The sequence below is a fragment of the Alligator sinensis genome, unplaced genomic scaffold, assembly GCF_000455745.1.
Source record: "Alligator sinensis unplaced genomic scaffold, ASM45574v1 scaffold854_2, whole genome shotgun sequence".
In the NCBI taxonomy this organism is placed as follows: Eukaryota; Metazoa; Chordata; order Crocodylia; family Alligatoridae; genus Alligator; species Alligator sinensis.
Window position 1 is genome coordinate 104,255 of NW_005843208.1, and position 10,877 is coordinate 115,131.

At 56.8% G+C, this 10,877-nt stretch overlaps 2 protein-coding genes across 5 annotated transcripts in view; one reads left to right on the plus strand and one right to left on the minus strand.

Annotated features, from left to right (window-relative positions):
- RNF121 (ring finger protein 121) overlaps positions 1 to 122 on the minus strand; it is a 41,705-nt gene extending 41,583 nt beyond the window's left edge. The window contains exon 1 of one of the 3 annotated variants that reach the window (XM_006037962.3): positions 42 to 122. In XM_006037962.3, coding sequence (XP_006038024.1) covers positions 42 to 98 — 57 coding nt within the window. In that variant the 5' untranslated portion in view covers positions 99 to 122. The remainder of the gene's footprint in view (positions 1 to 41) is intronic. The other 2 variants (XM_025194429.1, XM_025194430.1) reach the window with 2 other exon arrangements.
- Positions 123 to 543: 421 nt separating this feature from the next.
- Positions 544 to 10,083, plus strand: LOC102383592 (short transient receptor potential channel 2-like). 2 transcript variants are annotated; one of them, XM_006037964.2, is made up of 11 exons: positions 544 to 751; positions 1,316 to 1,495; positions 3,214 to 3,347; positions 3,976 to 4,114; positions 4,617 to 4,772; positions 5,053 to 5,216; positions 5,694 to 5,770; positions 5,938 to 6,164; positions 7,112 to 7,199; positions 7,473 to 7,624; positions 8,996 to 10,083. In XM_006037964.2, exons 3-11 carry the CDS (start codon positions 3,303 to 3,305, stop codon positions 9,229 to 9,231), a joined length of 1,284 nt encoding a protein of 427 aa, XP_006038026.1. In that variant the 5' UTR covers positions 544 to 751; positions 1,316 to 1,495; positions 3,214 to 3,302; the 3' UTR covers positions 9,232 to 10,083. The 2 variants fall into 2 exon arrangements, with proteins under 2 accessions (XP_006038026.1, XP_025050221.1); XM_025194436.1 differs by having other exon boundaries at positions 1,316 to 1,467.
- Positions 10,084 to 10,877: the final 794 nt, after the last annotated feature.

Here is a 10,877-nt window from a genome sequence, read left to right on the forward strand (position 1 = left end):
CCCACCCCCCACAGCCCAGGCCCCCGCCCGCGGTCCGTTACCTCATCCAGGTCCCGCTCCACAGCGCCTGCCACCTCCACCTCCACCACCGCCGCCATCTTGCCCGCCCACACGACCGAGGCGGAGACTTCCGCCAAGGCCCAGCCAATCAGCGGCCGCGCTGGCCCGCCCGCCCTCCAATGGCCGCGCGCGGCGCCGCGCACCTCCAATGGGACAGCGGAGGGGGCGGGACCTCGCTGTCAAGGAGCAGAGGGAGCGTCTGGAAATCACCGTCCTCGCGAGGAGAGGAAAAAGGGCCCCCGAAGGAGCGGCGCAGGGGCAAGCCCGTCTTTCAGGGTGTTTTATTCCTGTTTCTCACCGACGCGGTGCTGCCGAGTCCGGGGTCTTTGTGTTCAGCGCGACTTTACGTTTTGGTTCGGGTGCGGGACACGGCAGATGCTCCCTGCCGCCGCCCAGTCGCGCTGGCAGTCCTGGCGGGGAGGACTGCAAGGCCCAGCATGCCCCCCTAGCCCCTGACCTTTCACCCCGCTACAGCCCCCGCGCCAAGACTGGGGGAATTATGGGATGTCTCCCCGGCGAGGGGCGAGAGCTGCCGAGCGGGGAAACAACCAAAATATCGAAATATTATTAAAATAAGCCTAAGCACTCCTGGAAGTGCGTCGAGGCCACGCCCCAGCGTGGGCGGGGTCAGGGGTTACGCGTTTTGGCGGGAGATCGGGGCAGCAGCTGTGTCTTGAGCTGGAGCAGCGGGGTAAGAGTAGGCGGGGGGGGGTCAGACCCTGGGCTGGGAAGGGCGGTGTGCATATCTTTGGGGAAGAGGGGCATTTTAGGGGTGGGGTCAAAGGTCAGGCTGTATGCATATCCTTAGGGGGGGACCCCCATGGCATCCTGGGGAGGGGTCAAGGGGAGAAGGACAACTTTGGGGTGGGGTCAAAGGTCAGGCCCTGGGCTGGGGGGCTGCGTGTCTCACCTTGGGGGTTGGACATGGTATGCTGGCAGGGTCAGGGGGACAGGGGCAGCTTAGGGGTGGGGTCAGAGGTCGAAGGTCGTGGAGGCGGGGGCTGGACCCGCGTGCTATCGTCGGGTCCAGCCTTACCTGGGACAGGGGAGTCTGGGGCTTGCAGCGACGCCAGCGCGGGGATGTTTTGCGGGTGCGATGACTTGGTTCCTTTGGCCTCCCCCACTACAAATGGCGGCAGGGGGAGCGGGATCCAGTTGGCTTCTTTACATGTGATCGCCGGCGGGTTTCCCACAGGGGCTGTGTCCCGGGCGTGCGAGCTCCAGTGGAAATGATGGTTGTCTGTTCCTGTTCTAGACGCCTCCCTCGTGGGCTGGATGGTGCTGGGCGCTGTACGGACATGGAGCTAAAAGTCAGCCCTGCCTCTATGCAGCTTGACGAGAAGCCGTGGGTAGACTGGAGAGCGTGAGGAAGCACCAAGGCAGTTTCTTACCCATCGCAGTACCAAGGTCCTGTCTCCCTCGCTCTTTACTGGAGGTATATTATAGGGCAAGGCTGTCTTACTCTCCTGGGGCCCCTGGCTGGATCTGTACTGAGGGGCTTTCTGGGCTTGGTCATCCTGAGGCATTGCCCGCCATGGCAGTGGTCTGGCAGTAACTGCAGGTATGGGAAAGTGAGTCCAGGGGCAGCAGCAGTGAGTTAAACTCGCACCCTGCGACCACCAGTAGCTTGCCAGTAGTGCCGCAGGCTGGATAGAGAGGCTCCGTGGGCCACATCCAACTTGCAGGCCGTATGTTTGATACTCCTGTTGTACATTATTCTTTCACAGGCTGCTTTGGGGGGCTGTGGAGTATGAGAGGGGTCAGAATGGATGATTTTGTGGACCTTCATGGACAAATAGTTGCCTATAAGTCAAGGGGACTGGACTTGGTAGGGCCCTTTCCAGTCCTATATATCTGTGGTAGTCGGTGGTTGCAGCACATCCCTCGCTTAGCGATGATGGCTTTGGTTGCTCCTGCCCCCATCCCCCTATGCTTTTTCTGCTATATATGTCAGGGTGTTTTTAAGCCTCCCCAGAGGCATTGGGTGTTAGCTACAGCTAAGGCTGGGTTATGCCGATTCTCCTGCTAGGAACAAAGCTGGAGGTTCCTGGCTGGAGGGTCTTTCCCTTCTGTTCAGGGTCAGACCGATGCTGTATTTGGGGTCAGCAAGAAATGTTACCCTGTGGCCAGATTGGTAGAGACTGGGGTGGGGGGCTTGCCTTTCTCTGTAGCTGGGGCATGGTCTCTGTCTGGGATCTCTTAGGCATACATTGACAGCATTTCGTAGAAGCAGGACATTGGCTGTTGTGGTTCCTCTGCCTTACCTCTGGCAGGTTAGGTCTATATTGTGTCAGGGTCTTATGTAGAGTTTACATTATGGTCGTCTGGGATGGCTTGGACAGGGCTGATCCTGCCTTTGGCAGGAGGGTTGGATTAGACGTGGCCTCCACAGGTCTCTTCTAACCCTGCTTCTCTATGACTCGAGTCCAAATGCCAGGAACTTCAGAGAAGCGTCTGAGCCAACGTGGCTGCCAATTGCACTGGCAGTGCAAAGTGCATGTAGGTTAATTGTACAGGTGTCAGGAATGGACAGACATGAGATTTTCCTGGGACAGCTCCATGCATTAGGTGCTCTTAGTGTGTTTTGTCGTTGTGTAGTGGGGAAGTGGGTAACAGCCTGTTTTGCCTTGAGGAGACAACTGACTTGTGACAACAGCTGCAGACCACACCTAAACAGCTGGAACTTTGCTGGTGCAGTTTTACCTGCTCCTGGGAAATTTACCTACATTTGGGGAAATTCTCCACCAGATCAGGCAGAATTACTCCAGTTTTGGGGAGGGGTCTCTTGCCTGTGTCAACATGCCCTCTCTGTGTTCCTGAAATACAACACATGCAGAGAGATGTGCCTGGGTTAGTTAATCTACAAATGCTTCCACTGCTGCCTCGGGTTAGATTTCTCTGTGTAGACCTGTGATCTGATGCAGAGAAGGGAGGACGGATGGGGCCTCGCGTTGACCTGGGAATGCTCATCATTACTCTTTGGTTTGTGCAGCCCTTGCTGCAATATACCAAAGCCAAATCCTCCTGGGAAGGAAGCGGGAGGGGAATGAACATGCTCTGATCTTTGTACCTGCTTTGGTTGCGGATTCCTTGGCAAATGCACCTGAAGTGAGACACGATGGAAACCCCTTCTGTCTCCCTTGTTTCTGCTAGGCACTGACAGCCCAGATGAGGTGACAGCCCATCTCAGCAAACCCACAGGCAGTTTGGATCAGCTAGCTGGGGTCTTAGGAGGACCAGGAATGGCTCCAGTTAAAATTAGCCACGTGGTGTCCTTCACATCGCAGGTAATCCCGGGGCTTGCATCTTTAGTGGCCTTCATTTCATTGGACTCTGGGGGTTGCCAGGTCTCGCTGTGAGGATTTATGTGCCTCTGTTCCTCCAATGCTGGTATGGGTGGCCTCCCAGATGCTGAGGCTCTGATTTTCTAGTAAGGGGCCTAGTGGAAGACGATTAGGGCTTCTTTCTGGGGCTCCAGAATTTAAGTCCTGCTCCAGACTTGTGGCAGAGGCTGCAACCAGCCAGTCCTTCATTCATGCTGGAGGATTGAACGCAGCTGTCAGCTACAGAAAGTGGGATCCCTTACATATGCCCCGGCTGCCGTCTCAGGAGGGGCTTGGACCTTTCTGACTCTGGAGATGGGAGAGCAGGTGTGCTGTGGAGCAACAGCTGGGGCTTTGGCCCAGGGGATGGTGCTAAGTGGATAATTTTTCTTCTTCTCTCAAGCTCTTGGGTGGTGTCTTTGCTCTGTGCTCTTAAGCCAGTGTCATGCGTCACCCTGAAGGTGGCTGCACACTGGGAATGTGGTAGGTGTGATGTCCTCGTATTGCACCATGTGCTTTGAGGTTATTACTGCTCATCTGCCCTTGTCCTTGCTTCTCCCCTTCTCCCCTCCACCTTCCCCATGTGGTGCAGGACCCCAAGCACCCGGTGGAGAACCTGCTCTGTGAAGACAGCCTTCGCCCCTGGCTGAGCTGCCCCCGGGACCGGAGCAGGCAGCTCAGAGTGGAGCTGCAGTTGGAGCGAGCAAGTCCCATTGGCTACATAGACGTAGGTATGGGAGAGGGAGAGACCAAGACCCCCGACCCTTTGAGGAGGAGTTTCAGTTGTGCCTAGTTCAGCAAGGAAAACAAGACCTGTAGGAGGGGTCTTGCCCAAAGCAGTGCAGTGAAGAAGTGGCAAAGGCTCAAGACATCTCATGATGGCTCCTGAGCTGCATGTTCAGGCTTTGCTCAGACCTGGTGGGGGCTGTTCCCAAGTATAAATGTGCAGCTGGTTCCTGGGGCTGGGGAGCCAAACCCAGTCCTATCCCTCCTTTGTGCACTACCTCTGTGGGAACTGGGTGAGACATGCAGCTGTGCCAGTCTTTGGCATTTCTGGCTTACTGCAGGCCAGGCCTCTCTCCTCCAGGTCAGGGTTGAGGTATGGGGCAGGGTGGCAAGTCTCCCCTGGCACCAACATGGCACCTTTCAGGGCTCTGGCATTGATCCTGGCTAGAGATGATGAAAGCCCAGCTGCTCTGAGCCTGACCTGACCTTCTCCACCCCCTTGCCCAGGGAACTGCGGCTGCGCCTTCCTGCAGATTGAGGTGGGGCGCTCGTCCTGGCCTCCAGACCAGCCCTATGTCACCCTGGTGCCCTGCACCACACTCATGACACCGGCGGACTCGAAGCTGGACCGGAACCGCTCGGGGGTCCGCATGTTCAAAGAAGGTACAAGAGGATCTGGGAGAAGCAGGTGGTGGGACGAAGGGGGGTAGGTCTGAGGGGTGGGGCTTCCTAGGTAGTGCCCCATCACGCTTGCCTTCCTGAGCCCTCTGGCCCTGGAGGCAGGGTAATGGGCTGGGTGACTACAGCAGGAGATGGGGGTGTGGAGGTGCTGGCAGGGAGCAGGATGCCAGGTGCCAGCAGGTTGTCAGAAAGGCTGCTAGCAAGCAGTAGGACAGACTCCAGGAGTGAACTTCTCCCTACATCTCCCCATCGCTGTCTGCAGGGGATTTCCTGGCCAGTGCACGAAGTGAGAAGTGGGATCGCCTGCGCGTCACCTGCAGCCAGCCCTTCAACAAGCAGACCCAGTTTGGCCTCTCCTTCCTGCGCCTCCGCACCCCACTGGACCCTGATCACAGCCAGGCAGCACCGGTACCGCACCATAGCTCGGTAGGTGCCTTGGGGCAGTGCCTGGGTCCCCTCCTCACCAGAGCAGCTCCTGGGGCTTCCTCTTGGTGCTGGTGCAGCTGATACTCTTGCCCACTGGCCATACTGGGAACAGGTGGTGCTGAGGCTCCTGAAGTCCTGACCGGCTTCCGTAGTAAGGTGTGCTACGCTGTGGAGGGAGGCAACTGCTCACCCAGCCCTTGCAGTGCAACCCTCCATTGCATTCTCCAGGCCGCAGGGTTGCTATTAAGCTATTCGAGGGTCAAGATTACATCACATGATGTACCTTCCTGGTATGTGTGTGTTGTCCCAGGCCCCAGTGTCTTAACTCCCCATTGCAGGGAGAAGATAAGAGGGGTGCAGTGCTGCCCTCAAACGCACTAGCCTGGCCTAGTCTCTTGGATCTCTGCTGCGTGTCTGGGTGGGAAGGGGGGAAGGGTCCCTGCCTTGGGTCCGCAGTCGCATATCCCTCTCTTGCAGGAAGACTGTGAGCCGACTGCCAGCCCCTGGCTCGCCAACCCTGCTTTCCGCCGGACATTTTTCCCTGAGGCACAGCCGTGAGTTGCCTAGGCAGGGAGTCCAGGGGTTGCACTGGGAGCCCTCGGTCTGGGCCAGAGGCAGTGGCCAGGTTGGCCTGCCGGGCCATGGGAGACAGGTCAGTGCTGGTGTCTCTGGCTCAGGCTGGGGATTTCTTGAGGTCACCGGGTGCCTGTCCATGATGCAGGAGCATGGAGCAGCAGGAGGAGCTGAGGAGCTGCCTGCAGCAGCTGGAGCCTGGCTCTGGGTCCTATCCCCGCAGCCCAGCTGGTCTCAGCCGGACAGCTAGGATGGTGCTGTCAGCAACCCAGGCCCGTGCCTGCCCACCTCCACCTGCGCCCAGCATGAGCTGTCCTGCTGCTGACGGCCTGGAGCAGCAAGCCCAAGACCCAGCTGCGAGCCCCACGGCATCAGGTGAGAGGAGCTGGGGCATTACATGGGAGCGAGGATGCTGTAGCCCCAGTGCCAGAGCCATCCCGCCAGGGAGCAGGAGCTGGTCCTCTACACAGAGGGCGGTGGATGGGGGGAGTGTAGCACAGACCCTCTAGCTCTGTGGACCCTCTAGACCCTGCTTCTGCAGGGGCACTGCCCAGGCCTGGGTTGCGGAGGTCTGGGTAGATCCCTGCCCTGCCCCTTACCCTTCGGCTGGTGAGAGGAGTGCTGTTAGGTTGCCTTGCCCCTTGGCAGGTTGGCTCTAACGGTCTCCTCCCCAGACCTGCTTTGTCACCCCAGCTTCTGAGGGCTGGGCCAAAGCTGTGCCATCCCCATTGGCTCCCCTGAGCAGTGGGGTGCTGCTTCTGCTCTTGGGTGTCTGAAGAGCCCAGGGGAGCTTGCTCTGGGCACTGCTTGGTTCTCTTCCCTCCCGCTGCTTTGCCAGCCCCGTCCTGCTCCAGCCAGGTCCCCCCCCATCAGGCTTTCCCTAGCCACCCGAGAGCCTCCAACTCTGGCCCCCCAGGGTGAGCTTCCAGGCATTGCTCAGCTGGCTGGCTTCCCTCCTGCCCCAGCGAGTCCCTGCAAGTCCTGGGTCCGCGCCTCCGTTCAGAGATGGATCTTGGTAGTGTTGAAGCTTGTGGAGCTTCTGTTCCCCAGGCACCAAACAGCCTGTCTGGGCTCCCCCCCATGCAGACAGTGTGGTCAGCAGGGTGTGACAAGGTGGGCTAGCAGGTTGAGCATTGGACTGAGGCTTACTTTCTGGCTCTGGCTCTGTCTCCAGTCTGCTGGGTGACCTTGGGTGAGTCTCTGTGCCTTGGTTTCTTCATCTCTGAACTGAGGCTCACGATACCTTGTTTGAGAGGCTCTTCTCAGCAGAACATCTCCAGGTGGGTTAGAGGAGGGTGTGACAGCCTTTGTTTGCTCCCCAGGCCCCATGCAGGACATCCAGGCCCCTCCAGCCCTGAGGACACCTATGAAGTCGAGCAAGAGACGGAGATCACAGGGGCCCTGGGGCAGGTGAGTGGCTGCATCCATTGCATCCTTCCCTGCCTCCAGTGCATGCCAGTCTCCACTCCAGAGTTCATCTCTGAGCCCAACATCCCTGCCCTTTTCCCCCCCCAGTCTTCTCTGGGTCTCTATCATAGCCTGTGTTTGTGTCCAGTCTCCTCTTATGTCTCTGAGGTGGGTGGATTTTCTAAGACAAGTTGGCCCTTGACTTTCTGGGCTGCACAGGGCAAGGGAGACCCGGACACCTGGAGATGCAACTGCTCCTGGAACTCTTTTGTGTAGGTCTCCACTGGCCTCCTCTGCTCAGGAAGGGACACGGGGAAGAACCAGGGGCCGGGGCCGGGGCCGAGGAGGAAGAAGGCCCAGCAGGCAGGGGAATGATAGAGAGGAGAACAGACAAGGAACGGAGATGGGCACCTGCCCCATCTGCGCAGGTGAGTGTCCTGCACACGGGCTGTGGGGTGTGAGCATCCTCCAACACATGTCATCCTGCCCTAGTCAGCCTGTCTGCAGAGCCCTTCAGGTGTGCCTGACATGCAGCACATCTCGGTGGGAATGATACTCGCCTCCGAGATGCAGCCACATCTGGGGTGGAGTACAACCTGCATCTCCATTGATGTGGGCTAGGGAAAGGGTGAATGGCCCACGTCCATTGCAGATGTGACGCCAACAGAGATGGTTGGTTTAGGATCCTGGTTCTATTCTTCCTCCAGACCCTGGGCTAAGACCTGATCACAGAATGGATGGCAGGGAATGTCCTCATCCCAATTTTTGAAGCCAGTCGCCAAACCAGAAGATCAAGAAAAATAATGTGTGTTGAGTCACCTCATAACACGTGTGTGACCAGAGCAGGGAGGTTTGGGTTCCAGGTTGTTTAACCTCTTATTTTATCTTTTAAACTTGAATTCATATGTCAGGCTTGGAACGTAAGCATTTTGAAATGGACTGTCCAAGTGTTTCATTTTAGAAATGTCGAAACCAAATGAATTTCCTGATATTTTATTTTATTTTATTTTATTTTATTTTATCCCCCACCCCGGCTTCTGTGATTAGGGCTCAGGCTGGGATTCAAACCAATCTCAATAAACTGGAGAACTGGTTAGAAATCAGCTTCATTAAATTTAACAGAGACAAGTGTGTGCATTTGGGACTGTACAAATAGACTGGGGAATGAGGGGCTAGGCTGCGGCACTGCAGAGAAGGGCCCAGGGTAACAGCCGTAAGCTGAATGTGATCCAATAATGTGTTCTTGTTGCAAAAAAAACCCAACAGCGTCCTGGGTTGCTGCTCTATCCAGCACTGGGGAGGCGTTGCCTAGAGTCCTATGTCCAGTTTTGGGCCCCTTACTTCCAGAAAGATGTGGAAAGATTGGAAAGAGTCTGGTAGAGAGCAACAAAAAATTATTAGAGGAAAAACCTGACTTAAGAAGAAAGGCTGGAAGAACTGGGGTGGTTTAGTCTGAAGAAGAGAAGACTGAGGGGGACTTTCTTCCAGTCCCTGACAGGTAGTTATATGGAAGATGGTGATACACTCTTCTCAGTGGTGACAAGACAGGACAAGGAACAAGGTTGTGAACTTCAGCAGGGGAAATTTAGGATGGAGATTAGGAAGAACTTTCTCACCCTGAGGGTGGTTGTGCACTGGAAAAAGCTGCCTGGAACAGGTGTGGAGTCTCCATCCTTGTCTGGGCTGGTTAGGGCAGGGCTGATGCTGCCTGGAGTAGGGAGTTGGGTTAGACATGACTGAACATCCCTAACAGCCCGGCTTTTCTGTGACAGTCCTGTTTTCTCTCTTCCCCACTGCAGGTTGCTTCCGCATGGATCTCCTTCCTGCTCATGCCTCTGCCTGCGGGGAAGATGACGGCTTTCCAGACCCAGACTTGTCTTGGGAGAATCCCCCATGCCAGGAGCCCCCAGAGGCCTGGGTGCTGTGCCCCATCTGTGAGCTGCAGTTCAGTAGCACGGAGGTGGAGGAGCATGCTAGCACCTGTGGGGAGCAGGCAGGAGCCCTGGACTCTCAGCCATGGTCCTGGGTTGAATAGGACTGGGCAGGACAGTTGCAATTTAGGTAGCTCTTCCTGCCCTGCATCGAGATCTGTGCATGTGAGCACCACACACACCATCAGGCCACTGGAGCTCAGGAGGCTTGCCACAGCCATTGTGGGCTGTATGCCTATCTCGGGCGCATCAACCTTGGTCACAGCAGCAATGGGTTTGGCCCTAGTGTGTTCTCTTCTTATCCAGGGTGGGAAGCAGATCCTCCTGTCTTCAGGCAGGCATGTTCATGCTTCCCTGGACTGTGCAGCTCCTGGTTTTGAAACCAATGGCTGCTTGCGTTTGTCCTGGGGCATGAGCTGGAACCTGGACTTCTGCTTCTCTCAGGCAAGAGGTTGCTGTTCTAAATCCCTAGGCTCCATCCCACAGGAGCAGTCAGTGGGGGTGGCACAGCCTGGAGGGAATGGTAATATCAACCAGGTGCCTGTTCCTCGCTGGTGTTGGTCCCTGTGGCTCTGATGCAGACGGCTGGAGGGTTAGACTTGGTCATGTGTGCTGAAGCCAAGTGAGGCGAACACCATTGGCCCTGACTGAGAACACTGGCCTCCTTTTGCTTGTGGGCCAGGTTGTTGAGTTTCATCCAAACACCTTAGATCGCCTAGCTCGGTCCTTGGATAAAAGGAGGGACGTGCCTTCACTCTTAGTAAAGAAGCCTTTCAGTTCCTTGCTCAGATCCACCTCCCCTGGGCAGTGAAGCCTTCAAGAGGCTCTGGCTTTTGTGTGCGAGCAGCCACGTCTCTTCCCCAAGGCCCCTTGGGAACAACGCATGTGACGGGGTGTGAATCTAGCAGCTGCCCTGCCACTTGGGTTGCATCTCTGTCCAGCAAATGCAATAAACTGTTCTTGCTGGGCTTGCTCTGGTTACTCGGCGTTGCTTTCACCAGGGAGAGCTGCGACTGGGATGCAAGCTGAGGAAACCACAGGCCCTCTTGCTCAAGGCATCTCATTGTCTGGTAGATATTAGTGACTTCAGATGTGCACACGTACACCCATGCCTATGCATGTCCCCTGGGGAGGGTTCTGAATTCCCATTTTACAGGGAGAAAATTGGAACAACGTCTGCCAGGGTGTCACTTGGCAGGGGTCAGGGCTTGGATCCAGATTCAGAAAAGGAGCTTAGCTTGCTGACCCCCAACCCCTCCCATTCTCCCATTGATTTTCATGGGAGTGGAGCTGCTGAAGGACCTCTCTGGCTCTTCAGGAGCTGAATTTGACTGCAGCCACATACTTCCTGCCCACACAGAGGGCCAGGTTGCAAGTCATGCCTGGTCCTCATCCTTGTCCAGCTGTTGCAGGATGCCATTGCCTAGCTGCTGCACCATGGGCAGGTTCCTGTCCTGGATGATGCCAAGCAGCCCCTGCGGGAACTTCAGCTTCCTACTGATGATCTCCCTCCATAGATTCATGGATGTGAGGGTTGGAAGGGACCTCAGTAGGTCATCGAGTCCGACCCCCTGCCCCAGGGAGGAAAAAGTGCTTGGGGCCAGATGACCCCAGCTCCAGTTGGGCTGCTGTCGGGGAAGCGGAGCTGGTCAGATTAGGAGAGACCCTCGAGTTTCTCCCCCTGCCCAAGTCAGCCATGGGCCTGCCCACCCTGACCTGCTCAGCGTCTCCAGTCATTGTGGCTGGGGGG

Excerpts from the sequence above, each read along its gene's own strand:
- LOC102383592 (XM_006037964.2), top strand. The coding sequence starts at position 3,303 with ATGGCTCCAGTTAAAATTAGCCACGTGGTGTCCTTCACATCGCAG. Across the intron at positions 4,773-5,052 it reads GGTCCGCATGTTCAAAGAAG|GGGATTTCCTGGCCAGTGCA; the intron begins GTACAAGAGGAT and ends CGCTGTCTGCAG. Across the intron at positions 6,165-7,111 it reads TGCGAGCCCCACGGCATCAG|GCCCCATGCAGGACATCCAG; the intron begins GTGAGAGGAGCT and ends TTTGCTCCCCAG.